Source organism: Rhincodon typus, chromosome 4, assembly GCF_021869965.1.
Source record: "Rhincodon typus isolate 14 chromosome 4, sRhiTyp1.1, whole genome shotgun sequence".
In the NCBI taxonomy this organism is placed as follows: Eukaryota; Metazoa; Chordata; class Chondrichthyes; order Orectolobiformes; family Rhincodontidae; genus Rhincodon; species Rhincodon typus.
The window spans coordinates 3,157,560-3,174,967 of record NC_063335.1 but is presented as its reverse complement, the minus strand read 5'-3'; the positions used below and the strand labels follow the sequence as shown (position 1 = coordinate 3,174,967).

Genomic DNA, 17,408 nt, shown 5'->3' with positions numbered 1-17,408 from the left:
GGTGGGGAGGGAAAGATGTCTTTGGTGGTGGGGTCGGATTGCAGATGGCGGAAGTGTCGGAGGATGATGCGTTGGATCCGGAGGTTGGTGGGGTGGTACGTGAGGACGAGGGGGATTCTTTTTTGGTTTTTATTGCGTGGACGGGGTGTGAGGGATGAGGTGCGGGAGATGTGGGAGACACGGTTGAGGGCGTTCTCGACCACCGAGGAGGGGAAGTTACGGTCCTTGAAAAACGAGGACAACTGAGATGTACGGGAGTGGAATGCCTCATCCTGGGAGCAGATGCGGCGGAGGCGAAGGAATTGGGAATAGGGGATAGCATTTTTGCAGGAAGGTGGGTGGGAGGAGGAGTATTCTAGGTAGCTGTGGGAGTCGGTGGGCTTGAAATGAATATCGGTTTCCAGGTGGTTGCCCGATATGGAGACAGAGAGGTCCAGGAAGGGGAGAGAGGTGTTAGAGATGGTCCAGGTAAACTTAAGGTTGGGGTGGAAGGTGTTAGTGAAGTGTATGAACTGTTCGAGCTCCTCGTGGGAGCACGAGGCGGCACCGATACAGTCATCAATGTAACGGAGGAAGAGGTGGGGTTTAGGGCCGGTGTAGGTACGGAAGAGGGATTGTTCCACGTAACCTACAAAGAGGCAGGCGTAGCTTGGGCCCATGCGGGTACCCATGGCTACCCCCTTTGTCTGTAGGAAGTGGGAGGAATTGAAAGAGAAGTTGTTGAGTGTGAGGACGAGTTCGGCTAAGCGGATGAGGGTATCAGTGGAGGGGGACTGGTCGGGCCTGCGGGACAGGAAGAAGCGGAGGGCCTTAAGGCCATCTGCATGGGGAATGCAGGTGTAGAGGGACTGGACGTCCATGGTAAAGATGAGGTGTTGGGGACCGGGGAATTGGAAGTTCTGGAGGAGGTGGAGGGCGTGGGTGGTGTCACGGACATAGGTCGGGAGTTCCTGGACCAAGGGGGAGAAAATGGAGTCTAGATAGTTGGAGATCAGTTCGGTGGGGCAGGAGCAGGCGGAGACAATGGGTCGACCAGGGCATTCAGGTTTGTGGATTTTGGGAAGGAGATAGAAGCGGGCAGTGCGAGGTTGGGGAACGATGAGGTTGGAGGCCGTGGGTGGGAGGTCACCTGAGGTGATGAGGTTGTGGATGGTTTGCGAGATGATGGTTTGGTGCTCAGGGGTGGGGTCATGATCAAGGGGGCAGTAGGAGGAGGTGTCGGAGAGTTGGCGTCCGGCCTCGGCGATGTAGAGGTCAGTGCGCCATACTACAACTGCGCCTCCCTTGTCCGCGGGTTTTATGGTGAAGTTGGGATTGGAGCGGAGGGCTGCATGTTCTGCAGGGGAGAGGTTGGAGTGGGTGAGAGGGGTAGAGAGGTTGAGGCGATTGATGTCTCGACGGCAGTTGGAGATGAAGAGGTCGAGGGAGGGTAGGAGGCCTTGGGGTGGTGTCCAGGAGGAGGGGGTGTGTTGGAAGCGGGAGAAGGGGTCAGTAGAGGGAGGGTTAGGTTCACGGTTAATATACAAAATTACCCTGAATGCATTTCATTTCTCCACCTCTGCCCTTGCACTCATTATTATGTGATTCTGGCTGTACTTCCCAGAGGAACCATTACTGTCAACAGTGTTGAGAACAGACAACTGGTTGGTGAACGAAACACATTTGAGGAATTCACCTGAAATTTCTTGACTGTTTGTCAGTTACCCAGCTCTATGCAAGCACAGGGGGAAAGTGTTAATGCAAACCTGGGCCCAACTTCAGGTATATTAGACCTAAATATAGTTTGGTTTTTAAACTGCGATGTGGTGAACATTGTGTTCACTATTCATCACTCCTCAACAATTGCCTGTCAGTTTAAAGCCGACTAAATAATTCAGTGGGTGAAAATCTATATTTCTTAGCTGGTTGGCTGGACAGCTAGTTTGCAAAGCAGAATGGCACCAATAACATGACTTCAAGTCCTGTACCAGCTGAGGCCACAGTGAAGATCTCACCTTCGTGGCCTTGCCCCTTGCCTAAGGTTGGCCCCAAGGTTAAACCACCACCAGACATCTACCTCTAATAAACTATGGTGTTCTAGGACTGTGGTGACTTTATGTTACCTTGCCTTGCCCTTTTTTCTTCAGATTGGGGTTTACAAGCCACAATGACCTTACAAGTACCTCCCATTTTTTTTCAGAAGAATAGTACTGTAGTAGAGTAAAACAATAAGGATGTGTATAACTTAATATTTTATCAATTTTAGTGCCTCGACCAGGAGCAGGGCGTTTCATGGATAAAAAATGAGAGACTCTCAGCATTCCTTAAGAGTGACTGTTACTTTGAGTACAGGTAAAATCTCCAATTTTTTTTCCTACAAGTGATTATTATTTTGCTAATTACCTTTGGTACCACTATGACAGTCATATTCTCAATTGTTGCAGAGAGTGCTTTGTTAGTATTTATTAAAGTATACATTAATTAGTTTGTACAAGTGTACAGAAAGCTACCTTGAAAATTGTGGTCTTTCAATGGTGGTACAACTGTGGATTATCTGCCAAGGGTGTTTTATTATCCATGCAGTATGAGGAATGCGAAAGATTTCATGTCGGTTTTCCTTTCTCTTAATAGCAATGTTTCAAGCTCTGTTGTTTGCTCCAAAGAAGAAAAAATTTGCAAAAAATAGTAAAATACGTCTTTAGCTCTTTGACAGGATTTTTAACTCAAATACAAATGTTTTGAAAAGTTCAAATTGGATTGGTTTGGGCCTCACTGGTACAAGAGGAAGTAGAAACCAGGCTGTTACTGTCACACTCCATTCTGCACCCACTGTGGTACTTGTGGAAACAGTGACCCAAATGGTTACAATTAAACCGGGAATCAGGGCACATCGTCTCAGCACCAAGCTCATGACAGTCCACATTCCTAGCTGGGCAACTGGCTTTTGGCAGGCACTATCGTAGCTGTCATTGCTGCCTGGTGTAAGTTACCACACATTTCTTAATGAATTGTATAAGAATAAGTAAACAACCCCTCTTGGGCCATTGACAATTTTGTAAATGTCCACTGCATTACAGACTATTGGCTTGAGTGCTTTCAGAAAGAGGCTCTTGAAACTTAAAGTCAAAATAGTGCCCTCATCATCCCTTTTGTGCTGGTAACAGCCAAAGACCCTTTCTGCAAATAAACTGTCACTTTCGGCAGTGCCTTGTGTGATTTAGGACTTCACAAAATTCAATATTCTTTTACCTTAAGACCCTCCTAACATTCACTTTTACCTTCTCAAAGCTAACTTTGAACTAAATGTCTTGGTCCATCTTGAGTCTTAATCTTTTGGTTCTAGGTTGACCTGCTTAATGCCATCTTTCTCTAACTCTGGTTGTGAGGTTTTAAAAATGTTCGATGTGATAAGGAGGTGTTTGGTATTTACACCATTATTAATCACAATTCTTCCAGTGGTGTCTTAACCCCATCAGAGGTAATGGACCTGTGAGTGTCATGCTATTGCCCTTTCTCCTAAGCTTTGTAGATGAGGGTGGTGCCTTATCACTTCTTGCTACCCTTTCAACCTTAGCCTGTCCTGTGACTTAGTCTTGTCTGACCACACAGACAGCATTTTCTCATCACATAGGAGCTGCAGAGCAGGGGAGTTTTCAATTATGTTGTTCTGGAAAGGTCAGGGTCATCCACCCTGGATCTGAAGACAGCAGCCACTTTTGCCTGCTGCTGCCTGGTTTGTATCTGGAGCTGTCTGATTTTAGCTAAACATCGGGGTCAGATTGTTGCCAAAAGAACTTTCTCAAGGCCCCCTTTACATCTTCTAACTCTTCACTCAGTCTGCAGTTGTTCATTAGCTCGCTGAGCCGGTTGTTCTGTGGAGTGCAGATGTTTCGTTACCCTTCTAGGCAACATTGTCAGTGCGGCCTCGAATCAAAGTGTTGGTGTTCTGCTTCCTTGTGGATTTGTATGATCCTCTGGTGTGATGGTCCTGTCGCTTCTGGTTCTGTTGTTTTTGCAGCAGGTCTGTATACGGGGTCTATTTCTACAAGTTTGTTAATGGAGTCCCATGTTGAGAACTAGGCTTCCAGAAATTCCCTTGCATGTCTGGTGTTTGCTTGTCCCAGCATGGTCAATTTGTCCCAGTCAAACTGGTGGCCTCATTGTCTGTGTGTATTGAGACAAGTGAATATTGGTGGTGTCTTTTTACTGCTGGCTCGTGTTTGTTTATCATGGTCATCAGTCTGTAATTTTCTGTGTGTAACCCAGGGAGCCAAATCTTTCGGTCTCAGGACGGTAAACAAAGAAAGGAATCAGAATAGTTCCTGAGCTTCTAAGGAGCCACAGCATACTGATGTCAGATCACATGGAGTCCAGGTCCAGAGGGTTCCAAAAGATGTCCTCTCTTACTAACCCTTGCATTTAGTTATGTTTAATAAAGCCTGTTCATTTTCAAGAGGAGGAGGTGGTATAGTGGTAATAATGTGGTTGTGGATGGGTAAAAAATGCTGACGCTACATCCCATGAATGAAATATTTTAAAAATCTCACTTCTGTGTAGACTTCATCTTACATAAGTTTGACTGAGGTTTTGTTCCTATTATCAATTTCAGACTTGCAAAATTGCTGTCTCAGTTAGACTGCCACACTAGGCCCGGTACACAACGTGTAGACAGTGCATACCATCCATGGGTTGTTCTATCAGAAAGAAAAACCATCCCTACAGTGGTAGACAAAGCTGAACTTGCCATGAAAGAATTGTACATCTGCCTTGGACAGGTAATGGCAAACTGGTGTCAGATTACAGAGTGCCTTTTATACCAGTAGTGTCATTGTGTCTTCCTCTGTTTTAAATCTATTAAAATAACAGCAGGGCTGTATTTTTATTGTTTAATATTACACTGATAGCATGATATAGAGTAAAACAAATTGAGAAAGTAAAGTTTAAATTTGAAAATTTAAGTTTGTAACATCTCAGTTTTCAGGTAAATGGTTCAATTTAAAATAGGAATGTATTTCAGATATTAATATAGTTAAAGATTGTGACTAGTGCATTTAAAAATATTAAGTATCTCATTAGTATATAGTGGAGGGTTTATATAGTTGGTAGAAGGGCCTTCAAAAATTAGAATAGTTTATATGCCATTTTGCTTCTTCCCAGTAAAAAGCTGTGCTGTGTGTATTGATTCACAACTTAACAAAGAACTGATTGCATTAACAAAGAACTGATTTCACTTAATGAAGATCTAATTGCTTTAACAAAGAACTGATGTGTTTTAACAGGCTGACTGCTCCAGTAATGCTGCTTAGCCTGCTGTGTTCATCCAGCTCTGCACCTTGTTGTCGAGCACTTTACAGTTTGCTGGTTGTCTATTACCTTGATGCTGAGCAGTTACTGCATCAGCTTCTTTTTATCATATGCTCTTGAGCCAGATCATTGTCCAGAGCAATTTGTATCTGTCCCAGAGTTAATGACTTAGAAAAAAAATGCAACAGTCAGTATAAACAGACAGATAGGAAGGATGAACTGAAATTTGGAGTGAAGAAACAGAGTGCAAATAACTTTTAAGATTTCACAAAGTGGTAAACAAAAAGAGAGAGATCCTTACAACATGCATTGTTCAGATGCAGTTCTGCTGTTTTCTTAATTAACTGAATGCACAATCGACTGACATGCTGTGGAGCATAAATTTTAAATAATTAACAATATAACAAATTTGCTTTGATAGGCTTCTGTTAGCCAAACTAAAGCGTTGTTCACAGAGGCCAAAGAAGAAATTCCACTGATTGTCATCCAGTCAGACCACAGGCCTACGTTTATGACTGGGACACCTGTACCATCACCAAGAGCTTCCTTGCAAACTTTAAGAAATGAAGACTCTAGTAAGACACTATTTTCATGGTCCTTGACAAAAAGAGTTACATAAGCATTCTTAGACAGAACTTTACCGAATTTCCATTCAGAAGTGTGAATTATATAATTTTCATGGCAATTTAATAAATCATTAACTCATTTTTAACAACAGCTTGTTATAATATTGCATCTTTAATTTTTTGAAACAAAACAAAGGGTCCAGTGACCCTTCCTCAGAACTTCAAATTTTTTGAAGTTTTTTGGGTATCATTTAATGGATGCAGCTGCTTATTTTTCAGTTAGAGACCACTTTATTAAAATGAAATAAAAGGTTAACAAGCCAGATTTCAGTCTGGGATCTGACTAATACAATAATAACATGAGCTGGGATCATAAAAAGCCATAGAAAGCCAGACATAGTGTAAAATAAGGTGAGGTACACAGTGCTTTTAAAAGGAGCACATCATTGGAGTGCAAACATTGGGAATTTAGTGAGATAAGAAATCTTTGGATAAAATGTTGACCTGTACATTTCAAATTCAAATCATATTTAACATTAGAATTTAACTTCGAACTTATAAACTGTAAAAGAACCTGCAAGCAGGCTTGCAGAAATTGCATGCCCTTTGCAGTGAACTGTCAATGAGCTAAGGATGGAACAAAAACGGAAGTTACTGGAAAAGCTCAGCAGGTTTGGCAGCATCTGTGAAGAAAAAATCAGAGTTAGCATTTCGGGTCCGGTGACCCTTCCTCAGAACTTTTGGCTTTTATTTAATGAGCTAACGGTTTTTGCCTGGATACTGTACTGTTCATTGGAAAAGGATAAAACTGCATACTTGAAAGGTCAGATCATTGGTCAGAAAATGAAGAATGGCAGAGAGTGATTGAAATATTAATCAGGATGAATAAATTAAGAGTATGAGTGGACGCTAGTTAGGAATGTAAAAACAGGTATTTAAAAAGGAAATGTGTGAGTAAAGTGAGTGTTGGTTCTGTACAGAATGAGAATGGAGAGTTAATTGTGGATAAATAATGTTGTGAGGAGGATGTAGTAGGTTGATTACATGATTAAAAATCTAGTAGATGGAGTATAATGTGGGAAAAATAGGAAGTTGTTCACGTTGATAGAAAGAATGAGAAAGCAGTGTATTACTTAATGAAGATGGAATGTGGAGATCTGAAGTGCAGAGGGATCTAGGTGTTCTAGAGCATGAGTCACAAAAAACTCGCATGCAGATACAGCATATAATTTAGAAAGCTAATTGAATGCCATCTTTTATTATGAGAGAAATTGAACATAAAAGTGAAGATGTTATGCTCCGGATATACTGAGCACTCTCGAATACTATGTGCAGTTTTAGTCTTATTTATGGAAGGAGGTAAATTAATTGAGGTCATTCAGAAAAAGTTTACTCAACTGATACCTGAAATGAACAGGTTGTCTTGTGAAGAAGTTAGACAGACTGGGCTAGTTTCTACTGGAGTTTAGCATAGTTGAGGGATGACCTGTTTAAAATATATAAAGTCCTGATTGGATTTCATGAGGTGTATGTGGAAAGGATGTTTCCCGTTTGATGGTCATTCTAGAAATAGGGGGTGCAATTTAAAAATTAAGGGTCACCCATTGTAGGACAGAGATGAGAGGATTTTTTTCTGTCAAAGGTATGTGCAACTTTGGAATTCTCTGACTCATAGGGTCATGGGAACAAGATCATTGAATAGTTTTAAGATTATAGATAGATAGATTCTTGATTGGCTAGAAAATCAAAGGTTCTGGAGGGTAGATAGGAAGGTGGGCTTTGAAACACAAACAGATTGGCCGTGATTTTATTGAATAGTGGAGCAGGCATGAGGGGCTGAATGAGCCACCTCTACTGCTATATCATATGTCTGTATGTCAACATCTGTTTCTCGACCAGATGATATCAGCCTTGAATTTGAGTTATATATCTTGATTTTGCCACAAAATCATTGCCTTTTTTCTGTGGGGGAATTATATTTCTTAAAATCAAATTTTTTTCAGATTTTTCACTCTTGCATGATGTTATGATGAGCGTTGAAGCTGGAATGTTGCCAGTTAGAAATAAAACTAGCAGACAGCACTCGAATAAAACACATTTCGAAACTGATCATGATCAGTGCACTGCTGGACATAACAAGCCACAGGTTGTGGATAATGAATTATTTGAATTTGTTCCTGAGTACCCTTTGCAGGCACCAGCAACAATTTTTCTGACAGCGAGGTCTGAGATTGAAACTGAAGAAAATGAAGATCAATACAGCACTGAAAATTCAATAGAAATCCAAGAGGAAGAAGTTAGTATAGTTAGTGGAACAACAGAAAGCTCAGAGACCAAACTCCCTTCTAAACCTGATGAAACAGAACCTCCTTTGAACAAGAATCCAGTGATTGACACTCATGTGGTGCCAACGTCAACTGTTTTAAAAGGTTCTGAGCAGAATGGGGACGCATCATCAGAAGAGAGTAACAGTACAACTTCTCAAGGTTTAACGAAAGGTGTGGAAGAGGAAAGTATAGAAACTGATTCTTCCAGTGAAGATGATGATATTAGACATGTCTGCTATGCTACACCACATCATCATTATAATTTAAAGAACAGAAAGGGAATTGAAAAGTTCAAGAAGTTTCTCCAGGGAACAGCTGGCGAGAAGTACTGGTGGCTGTGGATGGATATTGAAAGATTAAAAATTATCGAGGATGACAAAAAGAGACAAAGGTTAGTCAAAGGTTCAATTTGCAAACACAGACATGATTTTTGAAATTGAGACAGGTGTGCTAGACCTGTCTTGGTAAAAAGTACCATGTTGTATGCAAATTCACTTCATAGGGATACATTTCGAATGGAGTCAGGCCCAACAACTTAGGAAGCAGGGCATAGGTGTCCATGAAAGTGAGCGAGTGCCACTGTGGACTGGTTAGAAGATCTTCTTCAGCTCTCAGGGACTTTGTCCAGGTTATTTCAGATGCTGTTAGGACCCCTAGCCCTCATTCATACCACCCCTGCCATCCCACCCCCATAGCTTCCATGCCAATTCATGCCACGCATGCAACCCCCATACCCCCTCCCACCACCCCCACCGCCTCCCTCAGAAGGCTGTCTTACCTCCATGCCACCTGCATCACCACTCATCCGGTATCCACCATGAGTCAGACCTCAGGAGTTATTTGAACATGAGAGAAGGTAAACATCTAACATACTGTCATTCAAAAGCTTGATAATAAAGAAACTCCAGTTGAAAATTTTTAATTCTCCTCAAGAGGTTAATCCCTTTAAGGAATGAACAAACTGCCACTCAGATCAAATCCTTTAATAACCTTTCTAAACCGTCAGTCAATCAATGAACTTTGAAATCCCTGCTGCAATAATTGTAGCTTTTTAATCTCAAAGAAATCTGTTGATATGCACAACCAGAAGCACATGATTCAGAGATAGTAGGAACTGCCAATGCTGGAGAATCTGAGATAACAAGTGTACAGTTGAATGAATAGGGACGGCACGGTGGTTCAATGGTTAGCACAGCAACCTCACAGTGCCAGGGACCCGGGTTTGATTCCAGCCTCAGGCGACTGTCTGTGCAGAGTTTGCACATTCTCCCCGTGTCTGCGTGGGTTTCTACTGGGTGCTCTGGTTTCCTCCCACAGTCCAAAGATGTGCAGGCTAGGTGGATTGGCCATGCTAAATTGCCAGGGGTGTGTGGGTTATAGGGGGATGGGTCTGGGTGGGATGCTCCAAGGGTCGGTGTGGACTTGTTGGGCCGAAGGGCCTGTTTCCACACTGTAGGGATTCTATGAATCTATGAACACAGCAGGCCGAGGAGCAGGAAAGCTGACGTTTCGGGTCTGGACCCTTCTTCAGAAAAATGAAGAAGGGCCCAAACCCGAAACGTCACCTTTCCTGCTCCTCTGATGCTGCTTGGCCTGCTGTGTTCATCCAGCTCTACACCTTGTTATCTCAGAAGCACATGATTTTTTTTTCCTAACTTGCAGCAGATTGTCTGTCTATTAGAGACTCCAGAAATATCTGAATGATGTCTCACTATGTCCACTTACTGATTCCCAGTCTAATGACAAGACCTTGTTGATTTTGGCCTGTCTTGGGGCTGCCCTATCTCTACATCAACAATGACCTTGACTAGGATTACCCTGCCAATTTCCAGAAACTCCCATTCCATTGAAGTCGGAGTGGCCATGACCATATTCCTCTTTTTAAGTTGCAGCCTCTAAGTTGTGAGCTGTCCTCCCACAATGAGAAAAGTCAGTATGTCAGGAGTATGAGGTGATAATTGGCTTCTGAGCATGGAGGGTAAAGACTTGAGATAACTGAGAAATGACAACAAGTAGGCAAGTGTATGGTGAGTGTAATTGAGGGTGAGATTTGAGGATGAGGCTGCAGAGAGAAAAATGGCCAGAGGCTTGCTGTTTAGGAACTTTCTTGGGAGGTGAGAGAAGGATGGTTACCAGCTGAAAGTTGTGGGAGCATCATCTTACCAGATTTTATGTGATCTTTGAATAAATGCTGGCACTAGATTCAGGTTCTCTGCATGATTTGTTGGCCAGTGAGAGCCGCAAAGACTTGAAGCTGACTTGCTTGTTCAGGTATGAAAACAAAAAATGATGTAAATCACAGCAAGTCAGGCAGCAAAAATGGAGAGAGAACAAGCTAATGTTTCGAGTCCAGATGGGTCTTCATCAGAGCTAATGTGAAGTGTGGAGGGGGCAGCATTTATACAATAGTGAGAGCTGGTGGAGTGCTGGGGGGAAAAGGCTGCTGATCGTGTAGATTAAGTGATCAGAATGGCAGAACAATGGCGTGTCCAACTGCCAGACTGGAAAGAACAGATAGTCCCACTGGAGTAGGGTGAGGGGAGAGAGAACATGGTGACAGAGAATGTAACAAGTAAACCTAAAAGAAAGGGAAGAAACGGGAGTGAGTTCACAATCTGAAGATGCTGAACTCAATATTAAGTGTAGAAGTTGTAAAGTGCCTAGTCTGAAGGTGAGATGTTGTTCCTGCAGTTTGCACTGTGATTCGCCGGAGCATTGCAGCATGCTGAGGACAGACACGTGGGCATGCGAGCAGGATGTTGTGTTAAAATGACCAACTATGGGAAGGTTAGGGTCATGCTTGCATATGGACCAGAGTTGTTCTGCAAAGCCAGTCTGCGTTTGGTTTCTCCAATGTAGAGTAAGCCACATTGGGTGCAATGAATGCAATACACAAGATTGGAGGAGGTACAGGTTGATTGCCCTCCTCTCCTGCCTTTGTCAGGGCTTGGAACTTCACTCCATGCCATAATTATGTGAATCATCTCTTGAGGACACAGTTAGTATAACCAGATTTATTACAAATCAATGGAACAACATTACTGAATGGATATAAAATAATTTGGAAGGGACAACCAGTAGTTGTGGTCTATATTGAAACTAAAATAGCCTGGAAAAGGTTTGTGGCTTTCCAGATGAAGTTTCAGAATCTGACATAGAAATTAAAAAGCAGGATCTGAAAGAAATTAATTTCTGGATTATTTGCAAATCATGCCCTGTCAGTAAAACAGCATTGAGATAACACTGGTTAAAATTTTTACTGGAAAAATGGTGCGGAAGGAATGGATTTAGATTCTTGTTACAGAAGAGGAGAGATCTGGACAAGATGAACAAGTCATGCTTCAGTAGAGTTGAGATCAGTTTCCTCATTAGCACTTTAACTGGTTCTGCAGCTGAGAGTTAAAACTGGTTTGAAATTGGTGGAGACACCACAGTGGAGCAGTAGAGAGGAGATTTAGTTCAAGGACTGGAAGAGACAAACAGGATCAAAATATAACTGTGGTAGAAGAGTGGACTAAGGTACTTGAGAATTCAAAGAATCAGATTACAGAGCAATAGAGGAGCAATAACACTGCTAGATATATACTTAAGACCATCAAATAATGGAAAGAAGAGAACGGAGCAGATTGATAATTAAATTGCAGAACATTTTAAGAACTATGGCTTTATATGTATAGGGCTTCAATTATCCTAAAATAGCCTGGAAAAATAAAGGGTTAAAACAGGCAAGAACCTGGAAGAGTAGAGAAAGCATAAATCCAAAGTAGGACTTCTAAGTTGGAACAGAATTGACTTCAAATAAATAAGAGGCAAAATGGAATTAAAGGTTGCTAGGAAAATGTGTAGTGTAACTAGATGACCTTTCTTCGATACAGGCTAGCTTTATTCCAACAGGGTCAAAAGGTAAGGGAACCAAACCTTGGATAATGAAGGAGATAGAGATTATAATGAATCAAAAAAAAGGGATATGATGGATATCACATGAATTCTTCAAGTGAGAAAAAATGCGCAATGTTGAATGAAGAAGTGTAGATTAGTATTTGACTGGCAAAGAGAAAATTAGAATAGAATGGCAGTTAACATTAAAAGGAATCAAAAAAATCTTCAAATGGCTTGAAAGTAGTAAGTGGCTAATGAAAAGTGAGGTAGGGTGTATTTAGAACAAAGACGAAGATGCAGAACCAGACTAGAGTATTTAATCATTACTTGTATCAACCCAAAGAAGTTGCATATCAATGAAGAAGTTGCCAACAAAAAAAAATTGGTAGTGGTAGGGATGGGAGTGGTTATTGATAGGTAGAAATTGATAGGCAGGAGAAACTGAAAAAGCTGGCTGTGGTGAAAGTGAATATGTCTTTTGGGTAACTTTTATTACAGGTCACCAAATGAAATGGGAATGGAGATAGCAAAAGTTCATGTATAATTTTTCAATCTTCCCTTGATGCTTGGTTTGGGAAAGTGCCAAAGGTTTGGGAAGTGGCAAATGTGACACCATTATTCAAGAAAGTGTGCAACGACACTCCTGTTAACTATAGGCTAGTCCATTTAACATCAGCAGGAAATGAGCAGAGGTGTTTGCCACCACCAGAAGAGAACATCTCATGCATAATTAGGACCTTCATGTTAACTGCCATTCTATTCTAAAATGATGACTTTCCCAAGGCACTAAGATGTGGCCTCCTATTTAAGAAAAGGGAATGATTCCCACCCCAAAAGAAATGCAGGAATTGCTGCCCTGCCAGCAGTGGTGATGGCTGTATACTTTGGATTTCCCACCCTCATGTTAATCCCTGGAGGTCTTCCAGTCTCCAGCTAGGTCCTGGTGACCTCTAACCTCACTTTATCCCTCTTTGAGTGTGCCTTAGTCATAGAATTGCAGTTTCCTTGAGGTTTTAGCCTCTCCACTGTCCACTGCTAATGATCAGGTTGCTGAAGCTACTGACCTACTGGTCCTGTGATTCGACCAGTACCCCAAGAGGCCAGGTCACCAGAAGAATGCCTCCCTGGCTTCCACTTCTGGTGAAGATACGTCGTGTCCCATGGGACTCGGCTTTCTGTGGTAGAATTCCTGGCTCTTCATTCAACTCATTTATCAAATTATTTTCGAGGCTTTGCTTTCTTCCATAAAAAGTATTGATTGTATTTTTGTTCTTTATCTTTGTTTTAAAGCTACCTGAACCTCATCAGGAATCGTTATTTGTGTAGCAGTGGTGAATTCTACCTGAATGCAGAAACGCGTGCAAAGCTGCATCTGTTATTTGTCTCAAATTGGACTTTAGAAAATTTGTGTCAGATACAGTCAAATATAGTGATACCTCTACTTCAATATTGGTGAGTATAGAAAATTAGAATATAAAATATTGGACCTATACTTCAAGCCATTCAAGAAGATCATGCCTGGTCTTCGTCCTCAACTGCACTACAACATTTACGTTATTTCACTTTGCATTGAAAAATTTATTGACCTCTGACTTGAGTATACTCAATGATTGAGCATCCATGACCTCTGTTACAAAGAATTCCAAACACATACAACACTTTGATGGAAGAAATTTGTCTTTGTTCTGTTCCCAGTCATTTACCTCTTATTTTGTTAGTGTGATTTGGAGAGCGCGGGTATCAGAGTAGTGATTTAGAGAGTAGGAACCGAGAGTCAGAGCAGTGTTTGAGAAAGTAGGAACCAAGAGTCAGAGCAGTGTTTGAGAAAGTAGGAACCGAGATTCAGAGTGGTGATTTAGAGAGTAGGAACCAAGAGTCAGCAGTGTTTTAAAGAGTAGGAACTGAGAGTCAGAGCAGTGTTTTAAGGAGTAGGAGCTAAGGGTCAGAGCGGTGATTTAGAAAGTGCAGGAACTGAGACTTGGAATAGTGATTTAGAGAGCGTGGGAGCTGAAAGTAAGAGCAGAGATAAAAATGAAAGCATACTATCACTGTAAAGAAGATAGATAATTGGTTGGTGAATATATCACTTTCTCCTTCTGCCTAAAAACTAGGACATCTGTTCAATTTAGAAACTGGCAAACTGAAAATGCAGGTGTGATAAGTACAGTGCCATGACTGGCATTGGTTTGCAGTAGGTTCAGAGGCATTAATTAAAATCAATTGTTTGAACTGATTGTAAAGAATGACCAAAAATGGGAACCCAACACTTATTCCTTTTCAATTACCTCACCACTTGGTTGACAGCCTCAGGACACTTCACATGTATTGGGAAACCACATAATGCTGGTGAATGAGTTGGGTTAAGTATGATGACACTCTTCCCAAACTGCTTGAAGGTGAGGCAAGGTCAAACTGATGGGAGAAGGTGTGGAAGAGGATGCAAAAAGCTTCATAAGCCATATGGATAGATGGAGAAGCTGGGATTGCTTTCCTTGCAGAAGAGAGTATGTAAGGAGAAAGCAGGAACAGGGTACTGAGTTGAATGATCAGATGTGATTATATTGAATGATGGAGCAGACTCAAATGGCCTACTCCTACATAACAAAAGGGACAGTGGCAGCACAGATCTGAAGTGAATGGGTGTTTTGTGGACTGGAAAAAGGAGTTGTGTAAGAGACTGAAATACCTGATATTTAGGAATGCCACAAGGATGTTGATACATGGACTGAGTGAGATGGGGTGCGGTGCTGGAGGAGAACAGCACAGGATCGCAAAGGAGTAAAACCTAACATCCAGATTCTCCTCATGGTCTCTGTAACAATGTGTATCAATGTTATGTGCAACCAGTTGCAGACATGATTAACTATGTCTTGTTCAATACAAAAGTCCATTCTTGTTAGAAGTGAGTGGTTTCCTCCACCACAATAAGTAATCTGCAGACCCTGCAGATTCTTAAAGTGGATTGTGGGTGAAAACTTATTCCATGCTGAGCACCAAGACTTATACAACAGGGATGATACTATAACTACTACTTTTCTTGCTACATATTAATAACTTGGGCTGCAATTTCAAAACTTGCAGTGGATACAAGACCAGGAAAAATTGTGATCTGAGGATAATGGTGATAGGCTTCAAGAGGATATACGCTGGTGGAACGATAATATATGGAGCATGAAATTTGATGCAGGAAAGTCTAAAGTAATATATTTTGTCAGGAAGGAGAGTAGAGACAGTGGAAACGAAGGTTTTAATAAAAACAGAAATTGCCGGATAAACTCAGCTGGTTTGGCAGCATCAATGAAAAGAAAGCAGTGTCAACATTTTGGGTCCAGTGACCCCTCTTCAGAACTTTGACTCTGCTTTCTCTTCACAGGTGCTGCCAGGCTTGCTGAGTTTCTCCAGCAATTTCTGCTTTTGTTCCAGATTTCCAGCATCCACAGTTCTTTGTTTTTTGAAACTAAGTGATATGTCTGCAGGGATAGAGAAATTTATGATATATGTGCATACATCATTGAAGTGCTTGAGAAAGTGGTTAAAACATCATATGGAGTTGTAGACCAATCAAGGTGTATAGTACAAAAGCAAAAAAGTTAAGATGAAGCTTTATAATACACTCCATTCAGCCTCAACTGTTGTATTGTATTCAGTTCTGGTGGCTACAACTTATGGAGAAAGTTAAGTATTTAGATAGAATGCAGAAAATATTTACAAGAATGGTTCCAGAGGTGAAGGACTTCATTTACATGGATAGATTAGAGACGATGGTGCCCAACAGAATTTGATAAACACTTAGAGATAAAAGAATTGTAAGACTACAGGAAATGAGTTAGACAGCAGAGCAAGTGAAATTGATTTTATCTGGAGCTGGCAAGAAACCATATAACCAAAAGTAAGACCAGAATTGATATGCTAAATGGCCTATTTTGCAAACACTGTGCAATAACATTATATATTGTGTACAGTCTATGTATTAACTAAAGCTATAATCAAGAAATTTTGAGCTTTGATTAATCATAGAACATTTATAATACAAAAAGGAGACCATTTGGTCATGTCGCTGCCAGTTGGTTAGATATATTGTTGATTGTTGCAGAACTCAATTAGCTACAGTTCTGTGATGGGCAAACTTGAAAATAATTAAAAAAGCAGCATTTAAAATAAATCATGATAAGAACTCAGGATTTTCCAAGTTTGATTTTGAAAAATATATTTTGAGTCTTCTGTACTTTTCACATTATTGGAGGATGAATAAATGTTCCAACTCAAACAATAAACAGTCACACCCTGCAAAGGGGAAAATAAGTAAATGGCTATTAGAATTTCCATGAATTCTAGGAAATTCTACCGTACTTGAATTTCCACAAATACATTTTTATGTAATAATTGTCTTCCACATTTTTTCAAACAAATGCAGGGGTCCAAGGTATTGTATTAACCAAGGCTTTCCCATAAGAAAAGCTGGCACTATACTGAAAGATTGGGAAGATCGTCACCTGAGACCTAAGTCGGAAATAGGTCCACCTACTAAGACTGCTATATCAATCCCAATTCGTACCAAAATTGATTGCACTCTGGAAGAGGTATCATATCAGGTTTGAAACATTCCACAGCTTCAAGCAATCATTTTTACAAATATTATCAAAAAGATTTTCAGTTTTACTGTTTCTAGTGTGCATCTGATTATTCTCCCAGATTGAAACTGTTTCCATGCAAAAAGTGGATCATAGCATAAATATCACAACAGTTTAGTTTGCACTGCCAAGCAAGTCTGGAACTTGTAAGCCGTGAAAGAAATGTGATATAGATGCAGATTTATTTCTTTACCATTTCCCACCAATTTCCTTCACCAATTTTTTGTCCTCTAGCTTGCAGAAATTGAATCTGAAATTCTGAAACTTTCACGGTGCAACTATGGTTGCATTTTGAATTGTGGGCAAACTTATGCTGAATTGCACTGGTTTTAAAATGCATTCTGAACTCAAGTAGAAATATAGCAGTAAAACTCTGAAAATGCTCGAGTTGGTTCATTAGTTTGCAGACGTTTCATTACCCTGCTGGGTAATATCATCAGTGCAGCCTCCGATGAAGCGCTGTTATGTTTTCCCACCTGTTATTTAAAAACACCACTGCAAAGAAAAACCGGAATTGAGGTAATCAAATTCAACGGATCCCAGAGTTTAAATACCAGGTGGGAAAGCTCAACAGTGCTTCATCAGAGGCTGCTCTGACGATGTTACCCAGCTGGGTAATGAAATACCTGCAAAGTAACGAACCAGCTCGGCGAGCCAACCAACCACAACATCCTCAACCCGAGCTAAAAATCTACCCAAAAACCTTAAACAAGTTAGATTTT

At 41.0% G+C, this 17,408-nt stretch overlaps 1 protein-coding gene across 1 annotated transcript in view; it reads left to right on the top strand.

Annotated features, from left to right (window-relative positions):
- Positions 1 to 17,408, top strand: part of LOC109921548 (regulator of G-protein signaling 22-like) — a 104,936-nt gene that overhangs the window by 19,352 nt on the left and 68,176 nt on the right. The window contains exons 3-8 of the mRNA XM_048595621.1: positions 2,246 to 2,331; positions 4,589 to 4,754; positions 5,705 to 5,858; positions 7,853 to 8,567; positions 13,346 to 13,507; positions 16,470 to 16,647. Of these exons, the coding sequence (XP_048451578.1) occupies positions 2,246 to 2,331; positions 4,589 to 4,754; positions 5,705 to 5,858; positions 7,853 to 8,567; positions 13,346 to 13,507; positions 16,470 to 16,647 (1,461 nt within the window). The remainder of the gene's footprint in view (positions 1 to 2,245; positions 2,332 to 4,588; positions 4,755 to 5,704; positions 5,859 to 7,852; positions 8,568 to 13,345; positions 13,508 to 16,469; positions 16,648 to 17,408) is intronic.